General features: G+C 38.0%; 2 protein-coding genes across 2 annotated transcripts in view; one reads left to right on the top strand and one right to left on the bottom strand.

Moving 5' to 3' along the window:
• LOC126970838 (protein cereblon) overlaps positions 1–19,737 on the top strand; it is a 272,220-nt gene that overhangs the window by 213,256 nt on the left and 39,227 nt on the right. The window lies entirely within an intron of this gene.
• Positions 1–19,737, bottom strand: part of LOC126970784 (transmembrane protein 131) — a 48,877-nt gene that overhangs the window by 12,587 nt on the left and 16,553 nt on the right. Inside the window, exons 8-19 of the mRNA XM_050816868.1 lie at positions 18,946–19,087; positions 17,085–17,183; positions 15,167–15,302; positions 14,016–14,136; positions 12,609–12,782; positions 10,947–11,117; positions 9,211–9,396; positions 6,961–7,070; positions 6,086–6,213; positions 4,113–4,237; positions 2,244–2,563; positions 1,151–1,441 (exon numbers count right to left, since the gene is read on the bottom strand). Of these exons, the coding sequence (XP_050672825.1) occupies positions 1,151–1,441; positions 2,244–2,563; positions 4,113–4,237; positions 6,086–6,213; positions 6,961–7,070; positions 9,211–9,396; positions 10,947–11,117; positions 12,609–12,782; positions 14,016–14,136; positions 15,167–15,302; positions 17,085–17,183; positions 18,946–19,087 (2,003 nt within the window). The remainder of the gene's footprint in view (positions 1–1,150; positions 1,442–2,243; positions 2,564–4,112; positions 4,238–6,085; positions 6,214–6,960; positions 7,071–9,210; positions 9,397–10,946; positions 11,118–12,608; positions 12,783–14,015; positions 14,137–15,166; positions 15,303–17,084; positions 17,184–18,945; positions 19,088–19,737) is intronic.

Below are 19,737 nucleotides of genomic sequence, written 5' to 3'. Positions count from 1 at the left end.
GATATCCATATTGTTGAAATCATAATTTTGCACGGCGGCCATCTTGGATTTCAAAAAGGATCCCAAATTCGTTCTCTGCACCCTCGAGAACCGCGGATTCGATATCAATATTGTTGAAAACATAAATTTGCGCGGCGGCCAACTTGGATTTAAAAAAAAAAGGCACGTAATCGAAAATCGTGACGATTTGCTATAAAATTTCTCTCATACGTCGATAAAGAAGTTTCACTTCAAAATGATACCGACGTATTGAGAACCTCCTCCTTTTTTGAAGTCGGTTAAAAAGAGTGGCCGTTAAAATGTTCTCACGAGCTCATCTTTTTCCGAACATATGGTAAATTGAGTAATTTAAAAGAAATATTGATAGTGACTATTCAATTAAGATACTTTGACTTTGAATAATTTTAACATCATGTGGCGTCGTACAATGTATAACGCCTCCTATCAATATCTAACAATAAACCCAAAACTTATTAGGATAAGTTTTGGGTTCGTTCGGAGGAACTCGGGGTAAATAGTACTTTCACAGCTGGCAACATATTTTTTTAAAGGCGTCAGTTTTGTTTACAAAATATTTTGCTGTTTTGACGATCGTATTAGCTTAAATTAAAAGTTGTGAAATAGTATTTAGGTGTGAAATTTGATTTTCTTATCATAATTTTTACTTAAAAGACGCTTTGTGACACCCTTTCACTGCACAGTAAGTCATTTTTCAATTAAATTTCGCGCACTGATTGTCCTGAAAGTTGACAGAATGACACTGACGCGGCGGGAAACTTATGTGGTCATAAACAACCACATTGAAAGTGCTTCATTTCGCTTGGGCCTACTCACGTTCTAAGCGTTATTATTCTAAGGTAAGATGTTTATTTCATCGATAAAAATAGTAAAGCTAATATCACTGTTATTGTATGATATTTAGATCACTATTGTAAGATATTTATAATTGTGAATTATAACTAATTTGATTGCCACTGTGTCTTGTGTTTTTATCTATATGTCTTACTTTTCCTTACAATTATTGTTTTAAATATTATCTTTCGTTACTACAAAACTATTCTGGTTGATATTTAATTAATGTTTATATTAATATATTGGTTTTGTTGCTTAATAAACAAATAAAAAATATTTAAAAGCGATTCCAACATACCTTAAATATAAAAAGGTAGTCAACGACTCGGCTTGTTTCGGGGCAAAAACTATCTGCACATCAATTTCCGCGTGGGGCGCCATCAAAAGCGCGGGCAGCGCGCTCCCATTTGTCACATTTTCTTTTTGCCCCATCCCATCTATGGTCACCTCATCGCCATTGTGCGAGTTTTCTAAATAATTCTCGTCCCATAATTGAGCCTTTCCACTGACATGTTTCCATCCTTTGATGGAGAAACAGTCCGACCACACGCACTTTTGTGTTTTACACCACGTCGCGTCCCCACCGGCTCTGAAACGTTTTATTTTTTTTATATTAAATAGGTATAAAAGGACTCATCTGACTGGCAAAGAGATCTACTTCAATATGTCGATTTTACAGTAAAAACCACTTCCAAACTTGATGGTTTGGCATTACGTAAAGGTACACCTCTATGTACACACAGAATTGTAGACAGACCCCTATAGACTGACTGCTACGTTGATGTCTCTTACCTTTCTCAAAACATCTCCAAATACAGAATTTCTGAGCGAATATTGCTGGGCCTTTAAGCTAATAGCATTACTATAAACGCAAAGACGCATTGTTACGCCTCTTTATTAATATTGTAAATATTTATTATAGGCTTACAAGTGCTTTTTATTAGTATCACTAGAGAGACTTTCCTGTTTGCTCCCACTAATCCAAAATGGTATTCTGGAGCTGAATGAACACATAAATGTAAATAAATAAGCGGCTGCCGTTTATATTTTACCATGTGTAGGAGCCCACGTCTTGCCAGCTTCAATTATATTTCCTAGGTGTTTTAACATTGGATTTTATTCTCAATTTCATATATACTGTTTGCGTAAAACCTTCATTCCTTAGATAAATTAAACGTCTAGATTGATTGATATTTTGCTGTTAAACAACCGATAAAAGGCCAGTTCAGGGATATAAGTTTACGCATCTAACACAAAACATACAAATACAAGCTACGTCTTACACTCACGTAAGACGTAGCTTGTCACGCACACTAAAGTAATAAACATGGCCTGTTTTCATCGGTTGTCTAGACGTATTAAATTATATAAGAACCACAGATAATACTTACTCAGTTGGCAAAGGTACGTTGAGCGCGCCCCCGAGCGACATTTGTAAATACAAAGGCCGTGTTGAAGGGTTCCGTATTCGAACCCACATCTGACCCTCACCGCTCACTGGAATCAATCCAGCATTACCAATTTTGCTCCGATTCTTCTCATCTGTGCCCGCTGATCTCTTCTCAATTTTCGGAGAAACCGTTTCGCCATTAGCCTCCTCCTCATTTTTGGAGGGATTTTCGTCGCTGGCTTCATCCGTGATGATGCCACTTGCAACTGCAAGGCGTGGCCAAATGTACTCTGTACTAATTTCCACTGGTGTTTGCAGGACCTGTTAAACAAAATATAAATAATAGTTTAGTCTTTTTTCTTTTATCTACTCTTAAATCGTAAGATTCTATATATAAAACTAAAAATGAGTTTATATTGACATGCTTTATAAATTCAATAACGAAATTTTTGTATAGAATCATATTATAACACTTTCTTATCTAACAACATAATCTTAATATATATACATAGCGTATCACATTGTTTGTCCGCAATGGACTCCTAAACTAATGAACGGATTTTAATGGGGACTTCATGAAGTGCAGCTTGGTCCAACTTGAGAGATAGGATAGTTTTTATTTAGATTTGGGACCCATAATTATTTTTATTTTCAACTAGCTGACCCGGCAAACGTTGTTTTGCCATATAAAGTATAATTCACGCGATAGTTTTGTAAATAATAAATAGCCTATGTGTTATTCTGGTGTGTAAGCTATATTATTGTAAAGTTTCATCAAAATCCAATCAGTAGTTTTTGCGTTAAAGAAGTTCAAACATACATCCAGACATTTTTAATTTACATTTATAATATTAATAGGATATCTGTTTTGTATGGACATATTTTCTATGAGAGAATTTAGTGACGCACGGTTTGACAGTTCCTCTTTGAAACAATTTCATTATAAGAACAGGGAGGAGCATTTTTTATGTTTTGATTATTGGCAAATTATTATAAATCAGTTTTTTTTTATATCTACAGAACAACGTCTGTCGGGTCAGCTAGTGTTATATAAATTATATAGAGTAAATTGCAAAAATATTATAATTAAAATAATTCTACTCCTTCACATTTACCTGTCATTTATAGCTACGATCACTAATATATAGTGTACGAGCGGACCCGACAGACGTTGTCCTATTTGTGATTTGAAAAATCGGTTTAGACGTTAGGAGATCACTAATATACGCAGAAGAATTATATATGGACTATGTATTGAATATTGTATCTAAAAATCATCAAAATCGGTCCAGCCATTTAGTAGGCAGTTCAATTGTGAATCTAAACCATCCTCGAATCCACTTGAACACATATTGATTATAAATTCATTCAAATCAGTCCAGCCGTTTAGGAGGAGTTCACTGTCAACACACGGACAGAAGAATTGTATAGGTATTGAAAAATAAAGCATAGTTTACAATAATAAGTATATACTTTATAAAGCATTGTTTATCGTACTTAAATGACACCAGAAAAGCACAGTTTTCTTGGTGCCACAGACAACTAAATCTAAGCAAGTATTTTCTGTTGTACCAGCATCTTGGCGAATTATTTTAAAAAGTTTTTGTCGTAAGTTGACATTAAAATGTTTAGTCTGATAATTTTAACATGGATATATTATGCATGTAATCTAGTATGTAGTACTACACATTACCTTATATTTGTATGAACTTACCATACCTAACCTAGATGTACTAAGAATGTAAAGTATGTATTTATATCAGTGACCGTGGCTGTATACACGGCAGATAAAAGTAAAGTAGATAAAATAAATAAACTGCTGCTGGTTCACGAGAAATTGTAGTTGTAGTAACTTGTATTGAAATCTCACCTGTGTAGTGTGCAAGTGCAGCGTTAGTTTGTGCGTCCTAGTTTGCGCCGCGAACCGCTCGAGGCGCTGGGCCGTCAGGAGCGCGTCCGCTTCATGCGCCGCCGACGTCAACCACCGCTCGCCCTCTGTGACACATCCACCTTATGACATCTCACCTACCTATCACCAGTGGGAGGCTCCCTTGCACAGGATGCCGGCTAGATTATGGGTACCACAACGACGCCTATTTCTGCCGTCAAACAGGGTCACATCGGTCTGAAGGGCGCCGTAGCTAGTGAAGTTACTGGGCAAATGAGACTTAACATCTTATGTCTCAAGGAGACGAGCGCAATTGTAGTGCCGCTCAGAATTCTTGGGTTTCTCAAGAATCCTGAATGGCACTGCATTGTAATGAGCAGGGCGTATCAATTACCATCACCTGAACGTCCTGTTCGTCTCGTCCCTTACTGTCGTAAAAAAAATCATCCTGGCATTTCGTAGAGACTTCGCTTAATTATGTGTCATCTACCCAATTTAGTGTTCCGAAGAGCTGTTTGAATCGATTGCACCTTCGCACGACAAATTAGGATATCATCCCCACAATCTGGATGTGTGGAGTTCCTCAACTTTCTTCCACGTACGACTAAGCTGTGGAATGAGCTTCCTTGTGCTGTGTTTCCAGGACGATTCGACATGGGTACCTTCAAACAAAGCACGTACACTTTTCTAAAGGACCGCCAACGCTCTTGTGATTCATCTAGTGTTTCAAGAGAATGTGGGCAGCGGTGATTACTTAACATCAGGTGACCCATACACTCTTTTGTCCTCTCTTACATAAAAAATCTCAGATTGACGTTTTTTCTGGGTCACGTGCACAGAAAATTTATTTGTTATTAATGATTCCTACTAATCAAAAAGCTCGCAAAACTTTACAAAGAACCAAAAGTGGAAGTATATAATTTATTTCTATTGTGCAACCTTTCAAGACTATTTATTATGAATTATGTCTGCAACCCCTTGCCCTTTTGCATGATTTTTTGTTTTATTTAACTTATATTTCTCGCACAACCGCTTTAAACAATCAGCTAACCACTGCAGGATTCCAGAACTGACACCACATTCGCTGTCACGCTTAGAACATACAACATACCCTTGCTTGCAACATATCCTCCGCTTTTTACACTCCAACAAATTTAGCTACTTGGCTTGTTGACCCTCTCATATATAAAAAATAACTATTGCGTTATTACCCCCTGGTATGGGGCATTCAAATAATAAATATTATTAAGGTCTAAGATTCTGACGCTCTAAAGGTAGTTAGTTAAGTAGAATTAAATGTATGCGGTATCCATCCGGAGCAGCAACTAAACTTATTTATGCCATGAAAACAGCAGAAGTGCATATGTTACAGGCATAGAATTAGAATATACTGGCGTATAGACGACCGGAGTGCCCAATAATGTGTAACCAATTTTGATTTATCAATAAGTGCTAGTTGTGGTTTAATATTCAAAATACGCGCCAAGCGTGGCTGAATGTTTACTTGTCAACCGAAATCGGTTACAGTAAGAATAGATTCGCTTTCCTTTTCTATCTTGCTATAACTCTGTCAGAGATGTTCTTCTCTCTTGCACTCTTTGTTTGTCTTTACACTAGTATATTACAAGTCTATGATTTCAACTGATACAGTGTAGAATGGTGAAAATAAAAACTCTAAATAGGTTTCATTAAGGCCTATCCATTATTAAAAAAATTGAGTTTGAGTGAGGCATCCTCAGCCAATATTGACTCGCCAAACTCTGGCACTCTGCAAAAAGTCGCCTCGCACGATAGTGGCAGAGTTTGGCGAGTCAACATTTCCTGAGAATGCCTCATTCAAACTCACATAATTTGTATACTTATTGTAAGTTAATTAATATTCATACAGTCACCAACTACTCCAATTTCAACATCAGGTGGATGATATGATCAGTATATCACCTTCAAGTTATTACCTGTCGTGGTGAGGTCGAGGCCGGTGTAGCAGCGCGGCTCACACACGGTCTCCGGCGTGAAGGACACCAGCCCCACGGTGGAGCGGCCCGGCGCTATCTCTGCCTCCACCCCCTGCGCCCCATTCCCACTGAAACAATTTTAAAATAAAAACTTCTCTAGACACTATTTAATCGATATCACTTCGAAGCTCACTCACTAGGTGGCGCTCCTACTGCAAATTATTAATTATCTGTAAAACTTATTTTATCTTTAAACGAGCATTTCTTGTATATATATATATATATATATATATATATTCTGAAACGGCTTCAACGATTTTAATGAAATTTAGTAAACAGGTAGTTTCGGGGCGAGAAATCGATCAGCTAGGTTTCAATTTTCGAAAATGTAGTTTTATCCGTGTTTTAATGAGCAACAGCTACCAATAACATTAGAATACACAGGTATCAATAATATACACAGGTATAAAATCCGAGCAAGGCTCGGTCGTTCAGATATTGTCAATTTAAAAGAGAACTGTGTAATAGTATTAGATCTTTTTTCGATCAGGCTTCACGAGTTTTTAACTTCACAGCCTATTGTACAGGCACGCTAGGCTTTACGCAATTACAAATACATTTTATCTGTGATCGGCCATCAGCCCTAATCAGATGTTTTCTGGGGTAAATTACTTTGATGTGTAAATTAATTAAAACGGATTGTATAACAATCAGAACTTTAAACGCAGTGATATGATTATTAAGCTTTGACGTCGTTCACTCTGATTGATGTTTCAATATATGTCATATTTTTTAAACCATTTATATTTTGGTTCTTATATATACTATCATTATGGCAACTGTTTCGTCTGTAAGGCGTTGTCCAGGGTACTCACAGGAAGGTGGCCAGCCGCTGGGTGTCGGGGTCAGGGTGCGAGGCGCCCGTCAGCCTCATCCACACCGACATGCTGTTCTCCAACACCAGCGACACCGATGTGCCGCAGTACTGCAACCAGCAATCCAACAGGATTAGTTAACATGCAACAGAGCCACAATTAACTACCGATAAAAATAATATTTATATACTTACCCCCTTATTCATAATGGTCCGCTAACTTAAAACAGCCGCTAAGCAGTGTTTTTTCTCATTCTGACTTAGGTCAATAGAAGAAGACAGAGTGAGAATTAGCAATGCTTTAAGTTAGCAGACTATTATGAATAAGGGCGTTAATATATAAAAATAAAATATTTATTTCTTAGTACCTATACTGAATGGCTAAAAAATTCATATTGTTATTGTAAATAGATTGATTGTGATGACGATAATACATGCTTATTGTCGTTAGCAATGATATGTGCGGTTTTATTTTTTCATTTTACGAATTTCTTTTATTTACAAAGAAACAATATTTCAACATCGGACATCACAGTAAAAAAAATGCTCTACCTACAAGTCACCGTCTATAACAATTCAAGCAATTTCATGGTAATTATATAACGGTATATAACACATGACTGGATGTATTCGTAATAAGATCGAAATCTTAAACCCAAATACATGTTAATTTTTCTATTCAGAAAATACCTCGATAGGGATTGAAAAATAAAACAGGTTGTGTTTTTTTTTAAATCAAGAGTTCGATTCCTTGCTAGGAATATTAATTTTTTCAAGCGAGGTCGGTCAGCTGTTTCGCATTTGAGATTTATTTTTCGATGATAGTCCGTGTATAATATTAAGCTAGGGTCAAACAAGGCTTAACGCCTAAAGTTCTTTTGATTGTACTGAAATTTGCGTGCTATTAACGGAATCGTGATGATTGTTATAAAAATGTTAGTTGAATTTGACGCTCGCAACGCAGGGCTGGAACCAACTGCAAAATTGCATCCGATTTGAAGTGTCTGAACAGTTTTAATAAAATCGAACAATTATTATTAATGATTGAATGAAACTTAATAAATCCAAAATTATCAACTCATTCTATTTGTTTTCGCTTTCCTTAAAATCAAATCATGTATACCGAATCAATGGAACCGCATCATACGTTAAAAATATCAATGTAATATAAGAGGTTTCCGCGTTAATTAGAAAATCTTTGCTTTGTTTACGTTTTTACGATTTTTTTTTATTTATCAATTCTCTCACAGTGGATGTTGTCTTTTTTCAGAGAAAAAGCCTTGATAGATACATGAAAATCACGTTTTTTATCTCCGAAATGGTAACATTGCATTGAATAGAGGCAAAATAATTATAGAAATTTTAACAAATGTTTATGTGTAAATAACTTTATCGAATTCCAATAAGCGTTATGTTACGAATTAGGCGGCAAGTGAATGTAAATAGTAAATTAATTATTAATATGTACACAAATAAAATTTTGTAAACGATGCGGGATTCGAACCCACGACATCTGGCGTTCCGTGTCAGTGCTCAGCCAGCTGAGCTAACCGTTTGAGTGACGTATCTTTATAAAATCTTGTATGCTTTGTTCAACTTTCAGGTTCGAGTCCCACATCGTTCATAAAATTTTGTTTTCAAATTATATTTGTGTACTAGCTGACTCGACAGACGTTGTTCTGTATATAATAAATAAAATAAAGTGTTTTATTAATTTGTCAATAATATATTTACGATATATCAATCTACATATAGTTGGTTTTCAAATGTCAAATATTATGGTTGCGTTCAGAAATTTAATTTATAACAAAAACTTAAGAATTATTTATTTACATAAAAATAATCTGATAGATATTTAACAACTGTAGTTATTCTACTAACTATATTTAGCTAAAATTAAGTTTATTTTTTACCTCCTGAGAAAGGTAGAAAGATTTAAAAATTCTAATTAGTTATTTATTTTAAATTATTCTTTCAATTTGATTTCTGAACGGCGGGGGACACATCAAAGGAGAAACAAAATTGTTGTTTTTATTTAATTCCGAGCTTTTTCATAATAATTCACAGTTTAAACCTTTTCTGGCCTTCCACAAATAATTCAAGATCAAAATAAGCCAAATCGGTCTAGCCGTTCTCGAGTTTTAGCGAGACTAACGAACAGCAATTCATTTATATATAAATATATATTAATCCTAAAAGTGAGGGTTATCACTTTAAAAACTTAATAAATTGTATTAATAAGTGTACATACGGGGGCGAAGGGCGGCGCGACGCGTGGCGGCGCGGCGAGGCGGCCCGCCAGCGCACGCAGCGTCACGGCGCCGCGGGTGGAGGCGTGTTGTGACGTCACGCGCACGTGCCCGCTGGCCTGGCACTCGCGGGCCGGCGCCACCACCACCAGCACGCCTGAGATCCACTCGCCGGCCCCCACACATTGCTGTACAAACATTTCAAATGGTCATCTTATCGTAATCCCAACTATAAATAAAGTCACCGAAAATAATCCGAGAGTGGAACCAATAGCGAGATTCGTTTTTGCGTCTAAAGTCTGCAGAGATCTAACCTTAAACTTTAACATGTCAGTAGCTGGGAATTACTTGAGCGAATACCTACAGCAATGCAATTATCTCAGTGCCTAGGTAAATGAAAACGAAATTATTTAATTAGTTAACGAGAGAAAGCGTAACAAACAAACCATCCAGCTCGAAGGACCCTATACGAATTATTGATGTATTGCAATTAAAAGTACGATATGAGTTCTATTAAGTACTGTACTAAATAGATACACTATATAATATTAAGCTTAATGCTAACACGCAATGCGGTCGACAGTTAATTGTGCACTCGCTGAGTGAGTCGATCTCGCACGGTAACAAAAACACCGAAACAGCGATTATGTTAGTTTTAACCTGAACAATTTGTATTTATATTATTACTAGAGAAGGGGTTGGTAATTTAAACGCACTTAAAATTGAAAAAATCTGTATTTTACAGTTTCCACTAATAATTTATAATAATTGAATACAATCTAGGCAGCATTACCATTTATAATACACAATAAATAGTGTTCACTCGAACTTAGCGTTCTGGCTTATATAGGGCATGACCGTCCACAGTGATGATGCTACCAACTATTAGTTGGAACTGCTATTTCTCAACTAACTTACAAGAATCAAGTTAACTAAAGATCTGAATGTTATATGTGTTCAAAATAAATCCATCGAATAGCATTATATTACAAATATTGCTTAGTAGATAAAATTAATTGTAATAAAACCATGTGTTGCCTAAATGCAAGTTTAAGTAAATAAATACTTTTACTATAAAACCAATATATTAATATACCCCTAAGTGTACCCCTTTTCATAGTCCTTCAAACTGGATTACCATAAAAAAAAGACCAGGAAAAAGGGTGCACTTAGGGGTAGATTTATATATTGGTTTTATGGTAAAAGTATTTATTTACTAAGATACTAAGCTTATCTGACACTTGCTAAATTAATATAATTAATGGTTCTACTAATGAGTACGCCGATCTCTACTATTAATTGGTTAAAATGGTTACTCAGACTAGTCCTGTAATGATTATAGGCAAATGATTAATGGTAACTAGGACCGGACCGATCATTGGTTACTCGCGTACTGCATCTCTACTATGCAATGGTTTAAATGGTTACTCAGACCGGTCCTGTAATGGTCAATGGTAACCAAAACCAGCCCGATCAATGCTCACCCGCGTACTGCCTTATTCCTTTAATAATGTTGCCTTTAATATATGGTTTTATTACAATAAATTTTATCTACTAAGCAATATTTGTAATATAATGCTGTTCGAGTGATTTACTTCGAACAATATGTTATTATAGTTATTTCTAATTATAGTGGTATTGATATAAAATAACATTACTAACACAGCAATGTTACTATTAATTGGGATGTCTTAATGACGTTGGTAGTGGTAAGAAATCAATGTTATAACATCGGTACCTGCGCGATGTTGAGCGAGCACGAGGCGGCGGCCAGCCGCGCGGCCACGTCGGTGAGACAGAGCGGCGCGGGCGCGGGGTTGTGCAGCCGCAGCGGCACGCGCACCGTGCTGGACGTGGCCACCACGCCCAGCTCCACGCCGCCGTCGCGGGCGCCGGCCCACTGCCACTCCTGCATCACTCACACGTCTACACTGTGCGTTCGACACATTTTATCTACACATATGCTTTAAATCCTCTATTAAAGATTCTAAAACAGTAAACAACATAAAAACAACCAATTTCGTAATAGCCATCACATCATCCAAACGAGCGTTGTAATGAAATTCAGTACAACATTATATCAACCATTTTCATAATAACACTCCTATGAATGATATTATGGTTACCGAGACTGGCTTTTCGAAGTGAAACTTCTTTAGAATCGTTGTGACCGGATGCAACGGAAAAACGACAGGTAAGAGACACAAATACAAAAATGTGTAGGATGAAGCCGGCAAAGAATGAGACAAAAATATTATAAACTATTGAAGTGAAAACTTCTTTATCATCGTTGTGATTTAAAAGTCGATGAAACGAAAAAGCGACAGTAAAAAGAGCAGTCACATCAATTCATAATATTTAACATGGGAGAGAATGAGATAGGAAGCATAATACAATGTTTTGGTACCAGGCGATCATAGAAAAAAGAGATTGTCTTAAGTATGGCGCGAGTATACCTTAATATATTCTGACTCCAAGCACATGACGTATTACTACATAGACACAAGGAGAACATATAATTATATATATTGATATTGATAGAATGTCTGTCATTGCGGTTGAAATCATGTGTCATCCTAGCAACACGTACCAGGAATTCAAATACAGTTTAGAAGTACACGCACCATACAAGTTTCACTTCTGAAATATGTACTTTGTACGCACGCAATGTTTTTTTAATATTAACAGTAAGCCAACAGTTTCAGAATCTTTTGTAAAAGATTCATATTATGGGTGTAAATAAAGTCTTGTATGCAACTGTTGATAATTGGGTATTAAAACACTAATTTGATACTATTATCACACACAAAATGTCTTTTATGGCAATTCACCTTTAGCCACGAGCTGTCAAACGATCAAATTCGTAATTAACTTAAATAAAATACAACATAGTGTTTAAATAACTATGAAGGCCACTATTCACACCCAATATCAGCTTGAATAATTTGACCAGAGAGCTATTACACTGTAAACAGCTCAATCACTTGGCACTACGTGTCTACGCACAACACTTCGTTATGCGTCTCCTACTGCATTAATCACCGGGAGTATTCTAAAGCGCTGTTGGGCCTAATCCCTGCCGAACAATTGGACCTTTCCACCATTTATTTATTTATTTAACACCAACAAGGCATACACTAATTAAAGCATTATAATATTATTACAATAAATAATAAATTGTAAGTGTTAGCTTAATTAATGTTGTAACTCACATTTCAAAAACATAGACACCATAGCAGGGTTTCTCCATATTTTGGTTTCCAAGGAACTTTCTTTTTCCTTTTTTTGTGTGGTGTTTCCAGGACAATTTGACTACTTAAAAGGATGACAACGCTCCTATGATCGTGGTGGTGAGCATATGGACTTGTCTTAATAAATATAGGTCAATCTCTGTACTCACAATGTGGAAGTGTCCACTGTAGACCGCCACGGGCAGCCGGTACTGGGACAAGTTAGTGTACACCGTCACGAAAGTGTCGATGGTCAGATCGCGCTCCGGGGGCTCTATCAGTCGCAGCCTCAGCAGCGTCACGTTCTCACCCGGCGCTATCGTCAGCGGTGTCAAATCTGTCAACTGTTAATGTCACCCATTTAAAAAGATAGCATAACAACACCGAAATGATAATATAGCAATGTGGCCGAGACACCTTCAGCCATCTCTGATCACACTCACCCATAGTACACAGGCTATGTCTAGTTTGGGGCAAGATAATATGATTAAAAGTATGTCAATATTATTATTCTTGTTGTTGTTTTCCTCTTATTAATTCCGGTGATTAAATGATCCACACGGGCCAAAGCCAAGTGTGTTTCACAATTTCGTAGACGGGCTCTTCAGAAGATTCCCATCCTTAGGCCATCGTAGAAGATTACGAATCTGCAGCAGGGGGCGGAAAATTACCCCGATGCTATGTCTACGGCGTAACAGGTGTAAAAGTTTATCCTTAACCCCTCTCATATATGGTAGAAATGCCGGGACTCGCTCTACAGGCTGGACGTGTTTGCCAGTCGGTCGCCAGTTGTGGCGCAAGTAATTGGGAATCGTATAAATAAAGTGCTCGACCTCTTGCACGCTGCCGTAACCAGAGGTCAATGAATGTGCGTGGTACTGACGATAAGTGTGGTGATCGGTATGTGTAGGTTTTATAAATACCGTATGCACAGGCACCGTATACTAGGTTCGTGCTACACCAGTATATCAAAGAATGGGAAGGTTCTTTTTCCTTTCACATCATTGTAAAGAGTACCTTCGGATGTATTTTGTTCAAGTGGTCCAGTACTTTACTCCTTTTTTGGGAACTATGACAACCACACCTCTACATATGTCCGTCAGTATCTCGGTTTAATGGCACATTTTTTAAGCGGAGCATTGACTGGCTTTCGGCCATAGCGGTTCTTTCTAGGTGTCTATCGGACATAATATGTATTTTATGGGTGTTATATAAACAATCTAGACATATATAATGAAAATGGTCTTTGTTTGAGGCTCACACCGCTAAACCACTGCTTGTATCGTGAAACATGAAACTACCACCATTAGATGCAACATTTATCCTAGATGGTTTATATTGGATGGCTATACTTATTTTTTGAATTACAATGTTCCTTCATTAATTTATTTCCTTTTAAAATTCGCCCAGCGAAGCGGATGGGAACGGCTTGTTTAAGTATTTGTATAAATTCTATTGGCCTAATATCAATTTATTTAACAGTTGAAAATATTTTTGTTGTTCATTTGCTATCTTAAAATTCTCCATTATTATGTAACAGTTAAAAAATACGTAATACATATTGGAGTATTAATCACCTTCAAGTATCTAGTGTGCAAGTCGGGCAGGTGCAAACCGGTGACCAGGATCGGCACTTCAAACTCATTCCCAGCGCGAACCTCGTACTCGCTTGTACCTTCGTCCTTCGAAGTAACTATGCTGAAAAAAATGACATTGTCGATATTCAATAACTGTTCAGGCCAAATGTCAATCTGTGGTTAACACTGACACTTGACGTTGACATCATATTAAATGTGGAAAGTTAAAAGATTTTCAAAGGTACTTGGGTTAATTGGGAGTTTTTAAGTTTAAGATAAGTTTTTGTTGAAGCCGCTGTCAAACCGCGACGCACGTGTGTTAAGCTTCGGTTTACAAAAAAAAATATGTAATTGTGTCCACTACAGCCCATGGACACTTTAAGCGTCTATTGACGTAATTGATACGTGCGTGGCATGCTCGAATAGGCGCTTACATAGCTCAACACTGTCAACGTCATGCACAGCCATTGTCCGACAACGTGGGTCTTCATTTCCACTGCAGTACAAACTATACACGAATATTAAGTTATTATTGTCATGAGCATAGCCACTCCGCGCGCCGCGGTGGCGAGCTACGCTATAGTTGTACATAGTCGTGGGTTCATATTCCTGTATTGTGAATGCTGCAATGGAAACGTAGACCTGCGTTGTCAAACAAATGAATCCACGCAGATAAAATGCGCCGCGTGCTCGTGTACAGCATGCGTAGCGGTGGGTTTATCACCAAAGTAAACTTTACAGTGGGAGGTACAGTTTTACCAGTGGGCTCTTTGGCACAGGATGCCGGCTAGATTATGGGTACCACAACGGCGCCTATTTCTGCCGTGAAGCAGTAATGTGTAAGAATTACTGTGTTTCGGTCTGATGGGCGCCGTAGCTAGTGAAATTACTGTGCAAATGAGACTTAACATCTTATGTCTCAAGGTGACGAGCGCAGTTGTAGTGCCGCTCAGAATTTCTGGGGTTTTTTAAGAATCCTAAGTGGCACTGCATTATAATGGGCAGGGCGTATCAATTACCATCAGCTGAACGTCCTGTTCGTCTCGTCCCTTATTTTCATTAAAAAAAACAGTTATTGAACGGCCATCTCGCCTACATGCACGCACCCACCGCACCACACGTACGTACTCGCATAAGGTCACAATACGTACTGTATGGCGGGCGGGGTCAGCGACAGTGTTCCCGCGCGTACAGTCACGCTGTACGGGACAGTCGCTTCACCCACGCGCACGCAGCCGCCGCACCACAGAGCACCCGCCGCGCCCCACCTATCCCACAGCTCACCATCTGGAACAGAAACGGGTTATAAGTACAACGTAGAGGCTCAACAAATGCATGTGGCGAATGCTCGTGGGGCGAATCACATCTGCCCCAAACGATTTCACTTCGTGATGACCACGACCCCTCTGTCAAGAGTGTAGCAACGAAGAAGAAGAGGCTCACGAGATGGAGTGGTGAGGCAACCGGCAATGGACAATGGACATCTGCAATAACAGGTGTCAAGAGATGCGTTGCCGGCCTTTAAGTTGGGAGGGATATATTCTTTTCTTGAAAGTCCCTAAGTCCTATCGGTTCGGGAAAACAGCAGCCGGTAATTGAATCCACAAAGTAGCTGTGCGAGGCAAGCATTATTTTGCAAAACACGCATTTACAAGACAAATTCAGTAATTATAATCAATAATAATTTGCTGGTTTAATAACAATTTAATTTGGTTAGTTGATGCTTGTCTTGGCGACCGAATCAAGCTTCAACATTCACTAAAGATAAGTTGTCGAATTGTTAGTAGAAGGTACTTGAATTTGTCAGCCACGTTTTATTGAATATATTTTTCTTCAGCGCTACGTGGACCTTCACATGCGTTGGTTAACCCTTCGCATCTTCAGGGATAAGCTGTACGCCGCTTGATATTTGCGGTAGAAGATGGGAGCACCAAGCCCATCTTAGATGACTTAATCGTTGATGATTCGAGCCTTTTATTGTATGTGGTCGAAAAAAAGCTGGCACTGGAGAGTACCAGAGAGATTTGGACAGTGACGCAATTATGACGTAATGTGCGGTGGTAGGATTCGGCCAATGGTATTAAACCGAACAGCTCCTCTGAGCAATCCCCTTAATAAATGCGGTACCCACATCTCTATGCAAAGCCGAAGAATTAAGCTGATCGGAGATGACTTGATTGTCGATGATTCGAGCCGCTTTACGTTGCATGCGGTCAAATGGAAGAAGCTGGTACTGGGGAGCGCCCGTCGAAAGGCTAGAAAAGTATTCCATGTGAGGCCGAATTTGCGCCTTATATAGGTGCAGGTGGTGACTTAACGTTAAGTACTGTCTCGTTTTTTTTTCTACTGAGAACACCAAGCCTTTAAGAGGCCAGTTTGGCCTTCTTTTTTGTGACCGCGGTTGCTTCCCCAAGTATGCCGATACAGGTTGTGGCAGAGTGATTCAGGATACGACAAAGGAAGTCTATTGAGCGTGAACGCACGAGTTGTGACTTCTTAGGGTTGAATTGGACTAAAATTTGTCAGCCACATTCCGAGGCTTTGAAAAGTTTGTTCCGGTTCTCGTCGACGCTATCCCGGGACATGTTAGCACGGCCGAAGTAGGACAGTGGCGTGCCGTAGAAGAGGGCAAGCCAAAAGATACAAAGATTTATATACTTAATATAAAATAATTTAAACTAAATACACAACTTACATACTTATACTTAATGTAAAATAATTATTTATATTCTAGATAGAAAATACCTACCTAGAAAGTACCTAGGTAACACTGAAAATGTGTAGAAAGTTGCCAATAATTTATTGAAATTTAAAAAAAGTTTTCATAAGCAATGTTTCTTACTGGCCAGTTCTAAACATTTTCAGTGTTACCCACATAGGAAGCATACCCTGTACATCTGCATAACAATGAATACTGCTGATTTGCAGGATATTATTGATAGGCAGAAGTAACAGCACGCAGCGTTTATGGTCGGAGTCTTTTATATTCAAAGTCGGAGCATGCACTGTTGATAACAATATTGATGCTCCGATCGGCCAAAAAGGTAGTTAATAAAAATAAAAACTTACAATTAATCGTTAGTTGTGCAACCTTAGCAAAGTTCTCGTGTGGCTCCAGGTGGGACCTGAGCACTGTCAAATGTATGCCAGTCTGCTCTTCCACACCACCTGCATGTATTTTAAATAAATTAATAAAATTTAACGTTTATTTAATGTATTTTTAACACCATCAAACTTAACAAAAGCAAGATATATTTTCTTCAAAAGGATGTCACCTAAGTGATCATCGCCGTCTATCTTGCAACACCAGAATAAAAAGACGAGCATTGCTACTACCTTAAGGAAAATGTACACAGTTTTTTTAAAGATAGATCTTGTATAGATACAATAAAAGTAAAAATTGAGGGCTGCAGCCGTAAGTACGTTGATTAGAAAGAGTGCCTTGCCACTTCTCGTTAAAACTTAACTTTCCCAAAAAAATACATGAATAATCAATTTTTGACTTTGACTGTTTTTAGTGTAGCAACAGGGCACAAAATGAAGAGTGTAAATCAGATCGATCTAAAACAGTGCCGGGAACATAAATATATACACATGCATACACGGTCATGCATTCACAACACATACATACATATTATATACAGATGGAGAGAAAGACAGGCACGAGGCAATATAACCACTACACTGAGCCACAACATGACCGTGCTACGAACGCATGAAAGTTACAGGCAAGGAAAGGAAGATGACGCGTTGGTCGTTGATGGATCGGTTAAAATTTAATATATTATATACTTTAACCTGACAATTTTCTAGCACAGTCACGACGATATGAGTGAGGTCAGATATCATATCGATATTGACTATCTGCTGCTACGCACATCATTATGACATCCCATAAGAATGTGAGCGCGAGCGAGATAGCCTGATTACAATATTCATAACCCCACAACGCAGTCCATAAAGCGGGCACTGGATTGCTAATCACTTGATAGAACTTTTTAGCAAGCTCCCATGTGTATGGCTGGTAAAATTGTCAGGTATGGCAGCCGCAGTGAGGAAAGATAGGTAAGCAAAGCATTGGTATTGGTATTAGTGTCAGAAGCCAATTTAAATGAGGCATGTGTTTTATTTGTTAAGTTCTATTAAGATAGAAGATGAGTAGGAAATTGCATATTTATATTAATCTCCCAAAGAAGTTGTAATGTTGTAAGAGTTTTATGTCGCCAAAAGCTACGACCAAAGTTGTACTATTTAAAAAAAAATTAAGATGTTAAGTTCTAAAAATTAAAATAAATGCTTTGTTTCAGTCATTTTGTTGAAAGTATTTGTTTATTATTATCTCAATTTAAAAAATCCATAATCAAATAACCATGGGATAGTTTAAAGAAGTGGAAATGCCCTTAATGTGCAGGTAAGTGCGCAAATACTTAGTAAGCTTTTTTATTGTTATGCAAAACTCTTATTACAGTCATCAGTAAAGATATTTATCTACATGCTTTAAATTCTTAATCCCAACATTAAAATACCCAATATCCTAATAAATATTACAACATCCAAACGAGTGTTGTAATGAAATTCAGTACATCATCACATCATCTGTTTTCATAATAACACTCCTTTGGATGATATTATGGATACTAGGACAAGCTAACTGTTTCAGAATCTTTTATAGAGGATTCATATTATGGGTGTAGATAAAGTCTTGGATATAACTGTTGATAATTAGGTATTAAAACACTCATGTGATACTATTAAGCTCAAACTAAACCCAAATTCGTGTTTTAATACCCCTTTTTACACAACAGTTGCATAAATCTGAATCGAGTTTTTATCAACCGCCTCACAGCTGGTGTAATAATTTCACACCTCACTCATGCGGGCCAAATGAGTAATGTATGTCCTTATAATAAATAAACAAATAGATAGTGACCGTTGTGTGCGTGCGTGTGCGTGCGCGGCTCGCAGTGTGCGTGCGAGGCGTGCGAGTGTGCGTGCGGCCAGCAGCCCGCCTCGCCCACCGCGCTCGATAGCTTCACGCGACCGCTGCCACTGTTTGCCGCCTCCACCACGACCTGCGCGAAATAATTAATCAAATCTAAACTAATATTCTAATGAGCAAGTACTCGAGTTTTACCTGGGTTCATTATCATCCCGAATACGTCCACTGCAAAAAATAGGCCTCCACCAAAGACTTTCATAATGACCTATATTAGGCAGTCTACTTCCAACGATTCACCGCTACCTTTATCAGGTCATCAGTCCGTCTCGTGGGGGACAGTCCACTACTTCACATACGTCACAGATATGACACTTATGAATGTAAAAGAAAATACTTTTTACATTCATAAGTCTTACTGAACGTCGCTACTTCGTAAAGGGTTGAGCTAATGAGAAGAAGTAGCAAGAAACTTATTGGCACTCTGTTTTTATCTCCCCGCGTTCGCCGATAGATAACCTGTATCTCCCGATTATCGGTTCAGCGTGCGCCATTTTAACTTACTAGTTTTTGCACTATGTCGGTAACATTATAGTTCTACTGCAAATATCCTCATTACGGATTCTATAGCGGGTAGAAACATTGAGCATAGCTCTCTTCATAACTCACTGAGCGACTTTAAGCCTCCTTACTTGGTCAACAGTGAAGGACCACGTTTCGGAGCCTTATGTCATAACAGACGACACACGATATAAAGAACGCTGCAGCAAAGTCCTTCGATTGTCC

The sequence above is a fragment of the Leptidea sinapis genome, chromosome 22 (assembly GCF_905404315.1).
Source record: "Leptidea sinapis chromosome 22, ilLepSina1.1, whole genome shotgun sequence".
Lineage (NCBI taxonomy): Eukaryota > Metazoa > Arthropoda > Insecta > Lepidoptera > Pieridae > Leptidea > Leptidea sinapis.
The sequence above is the reverse complement of the archived record's forward strand: the minus strand, read 5'-3'. Positions and strand labels throughout refer to the sequence as shown.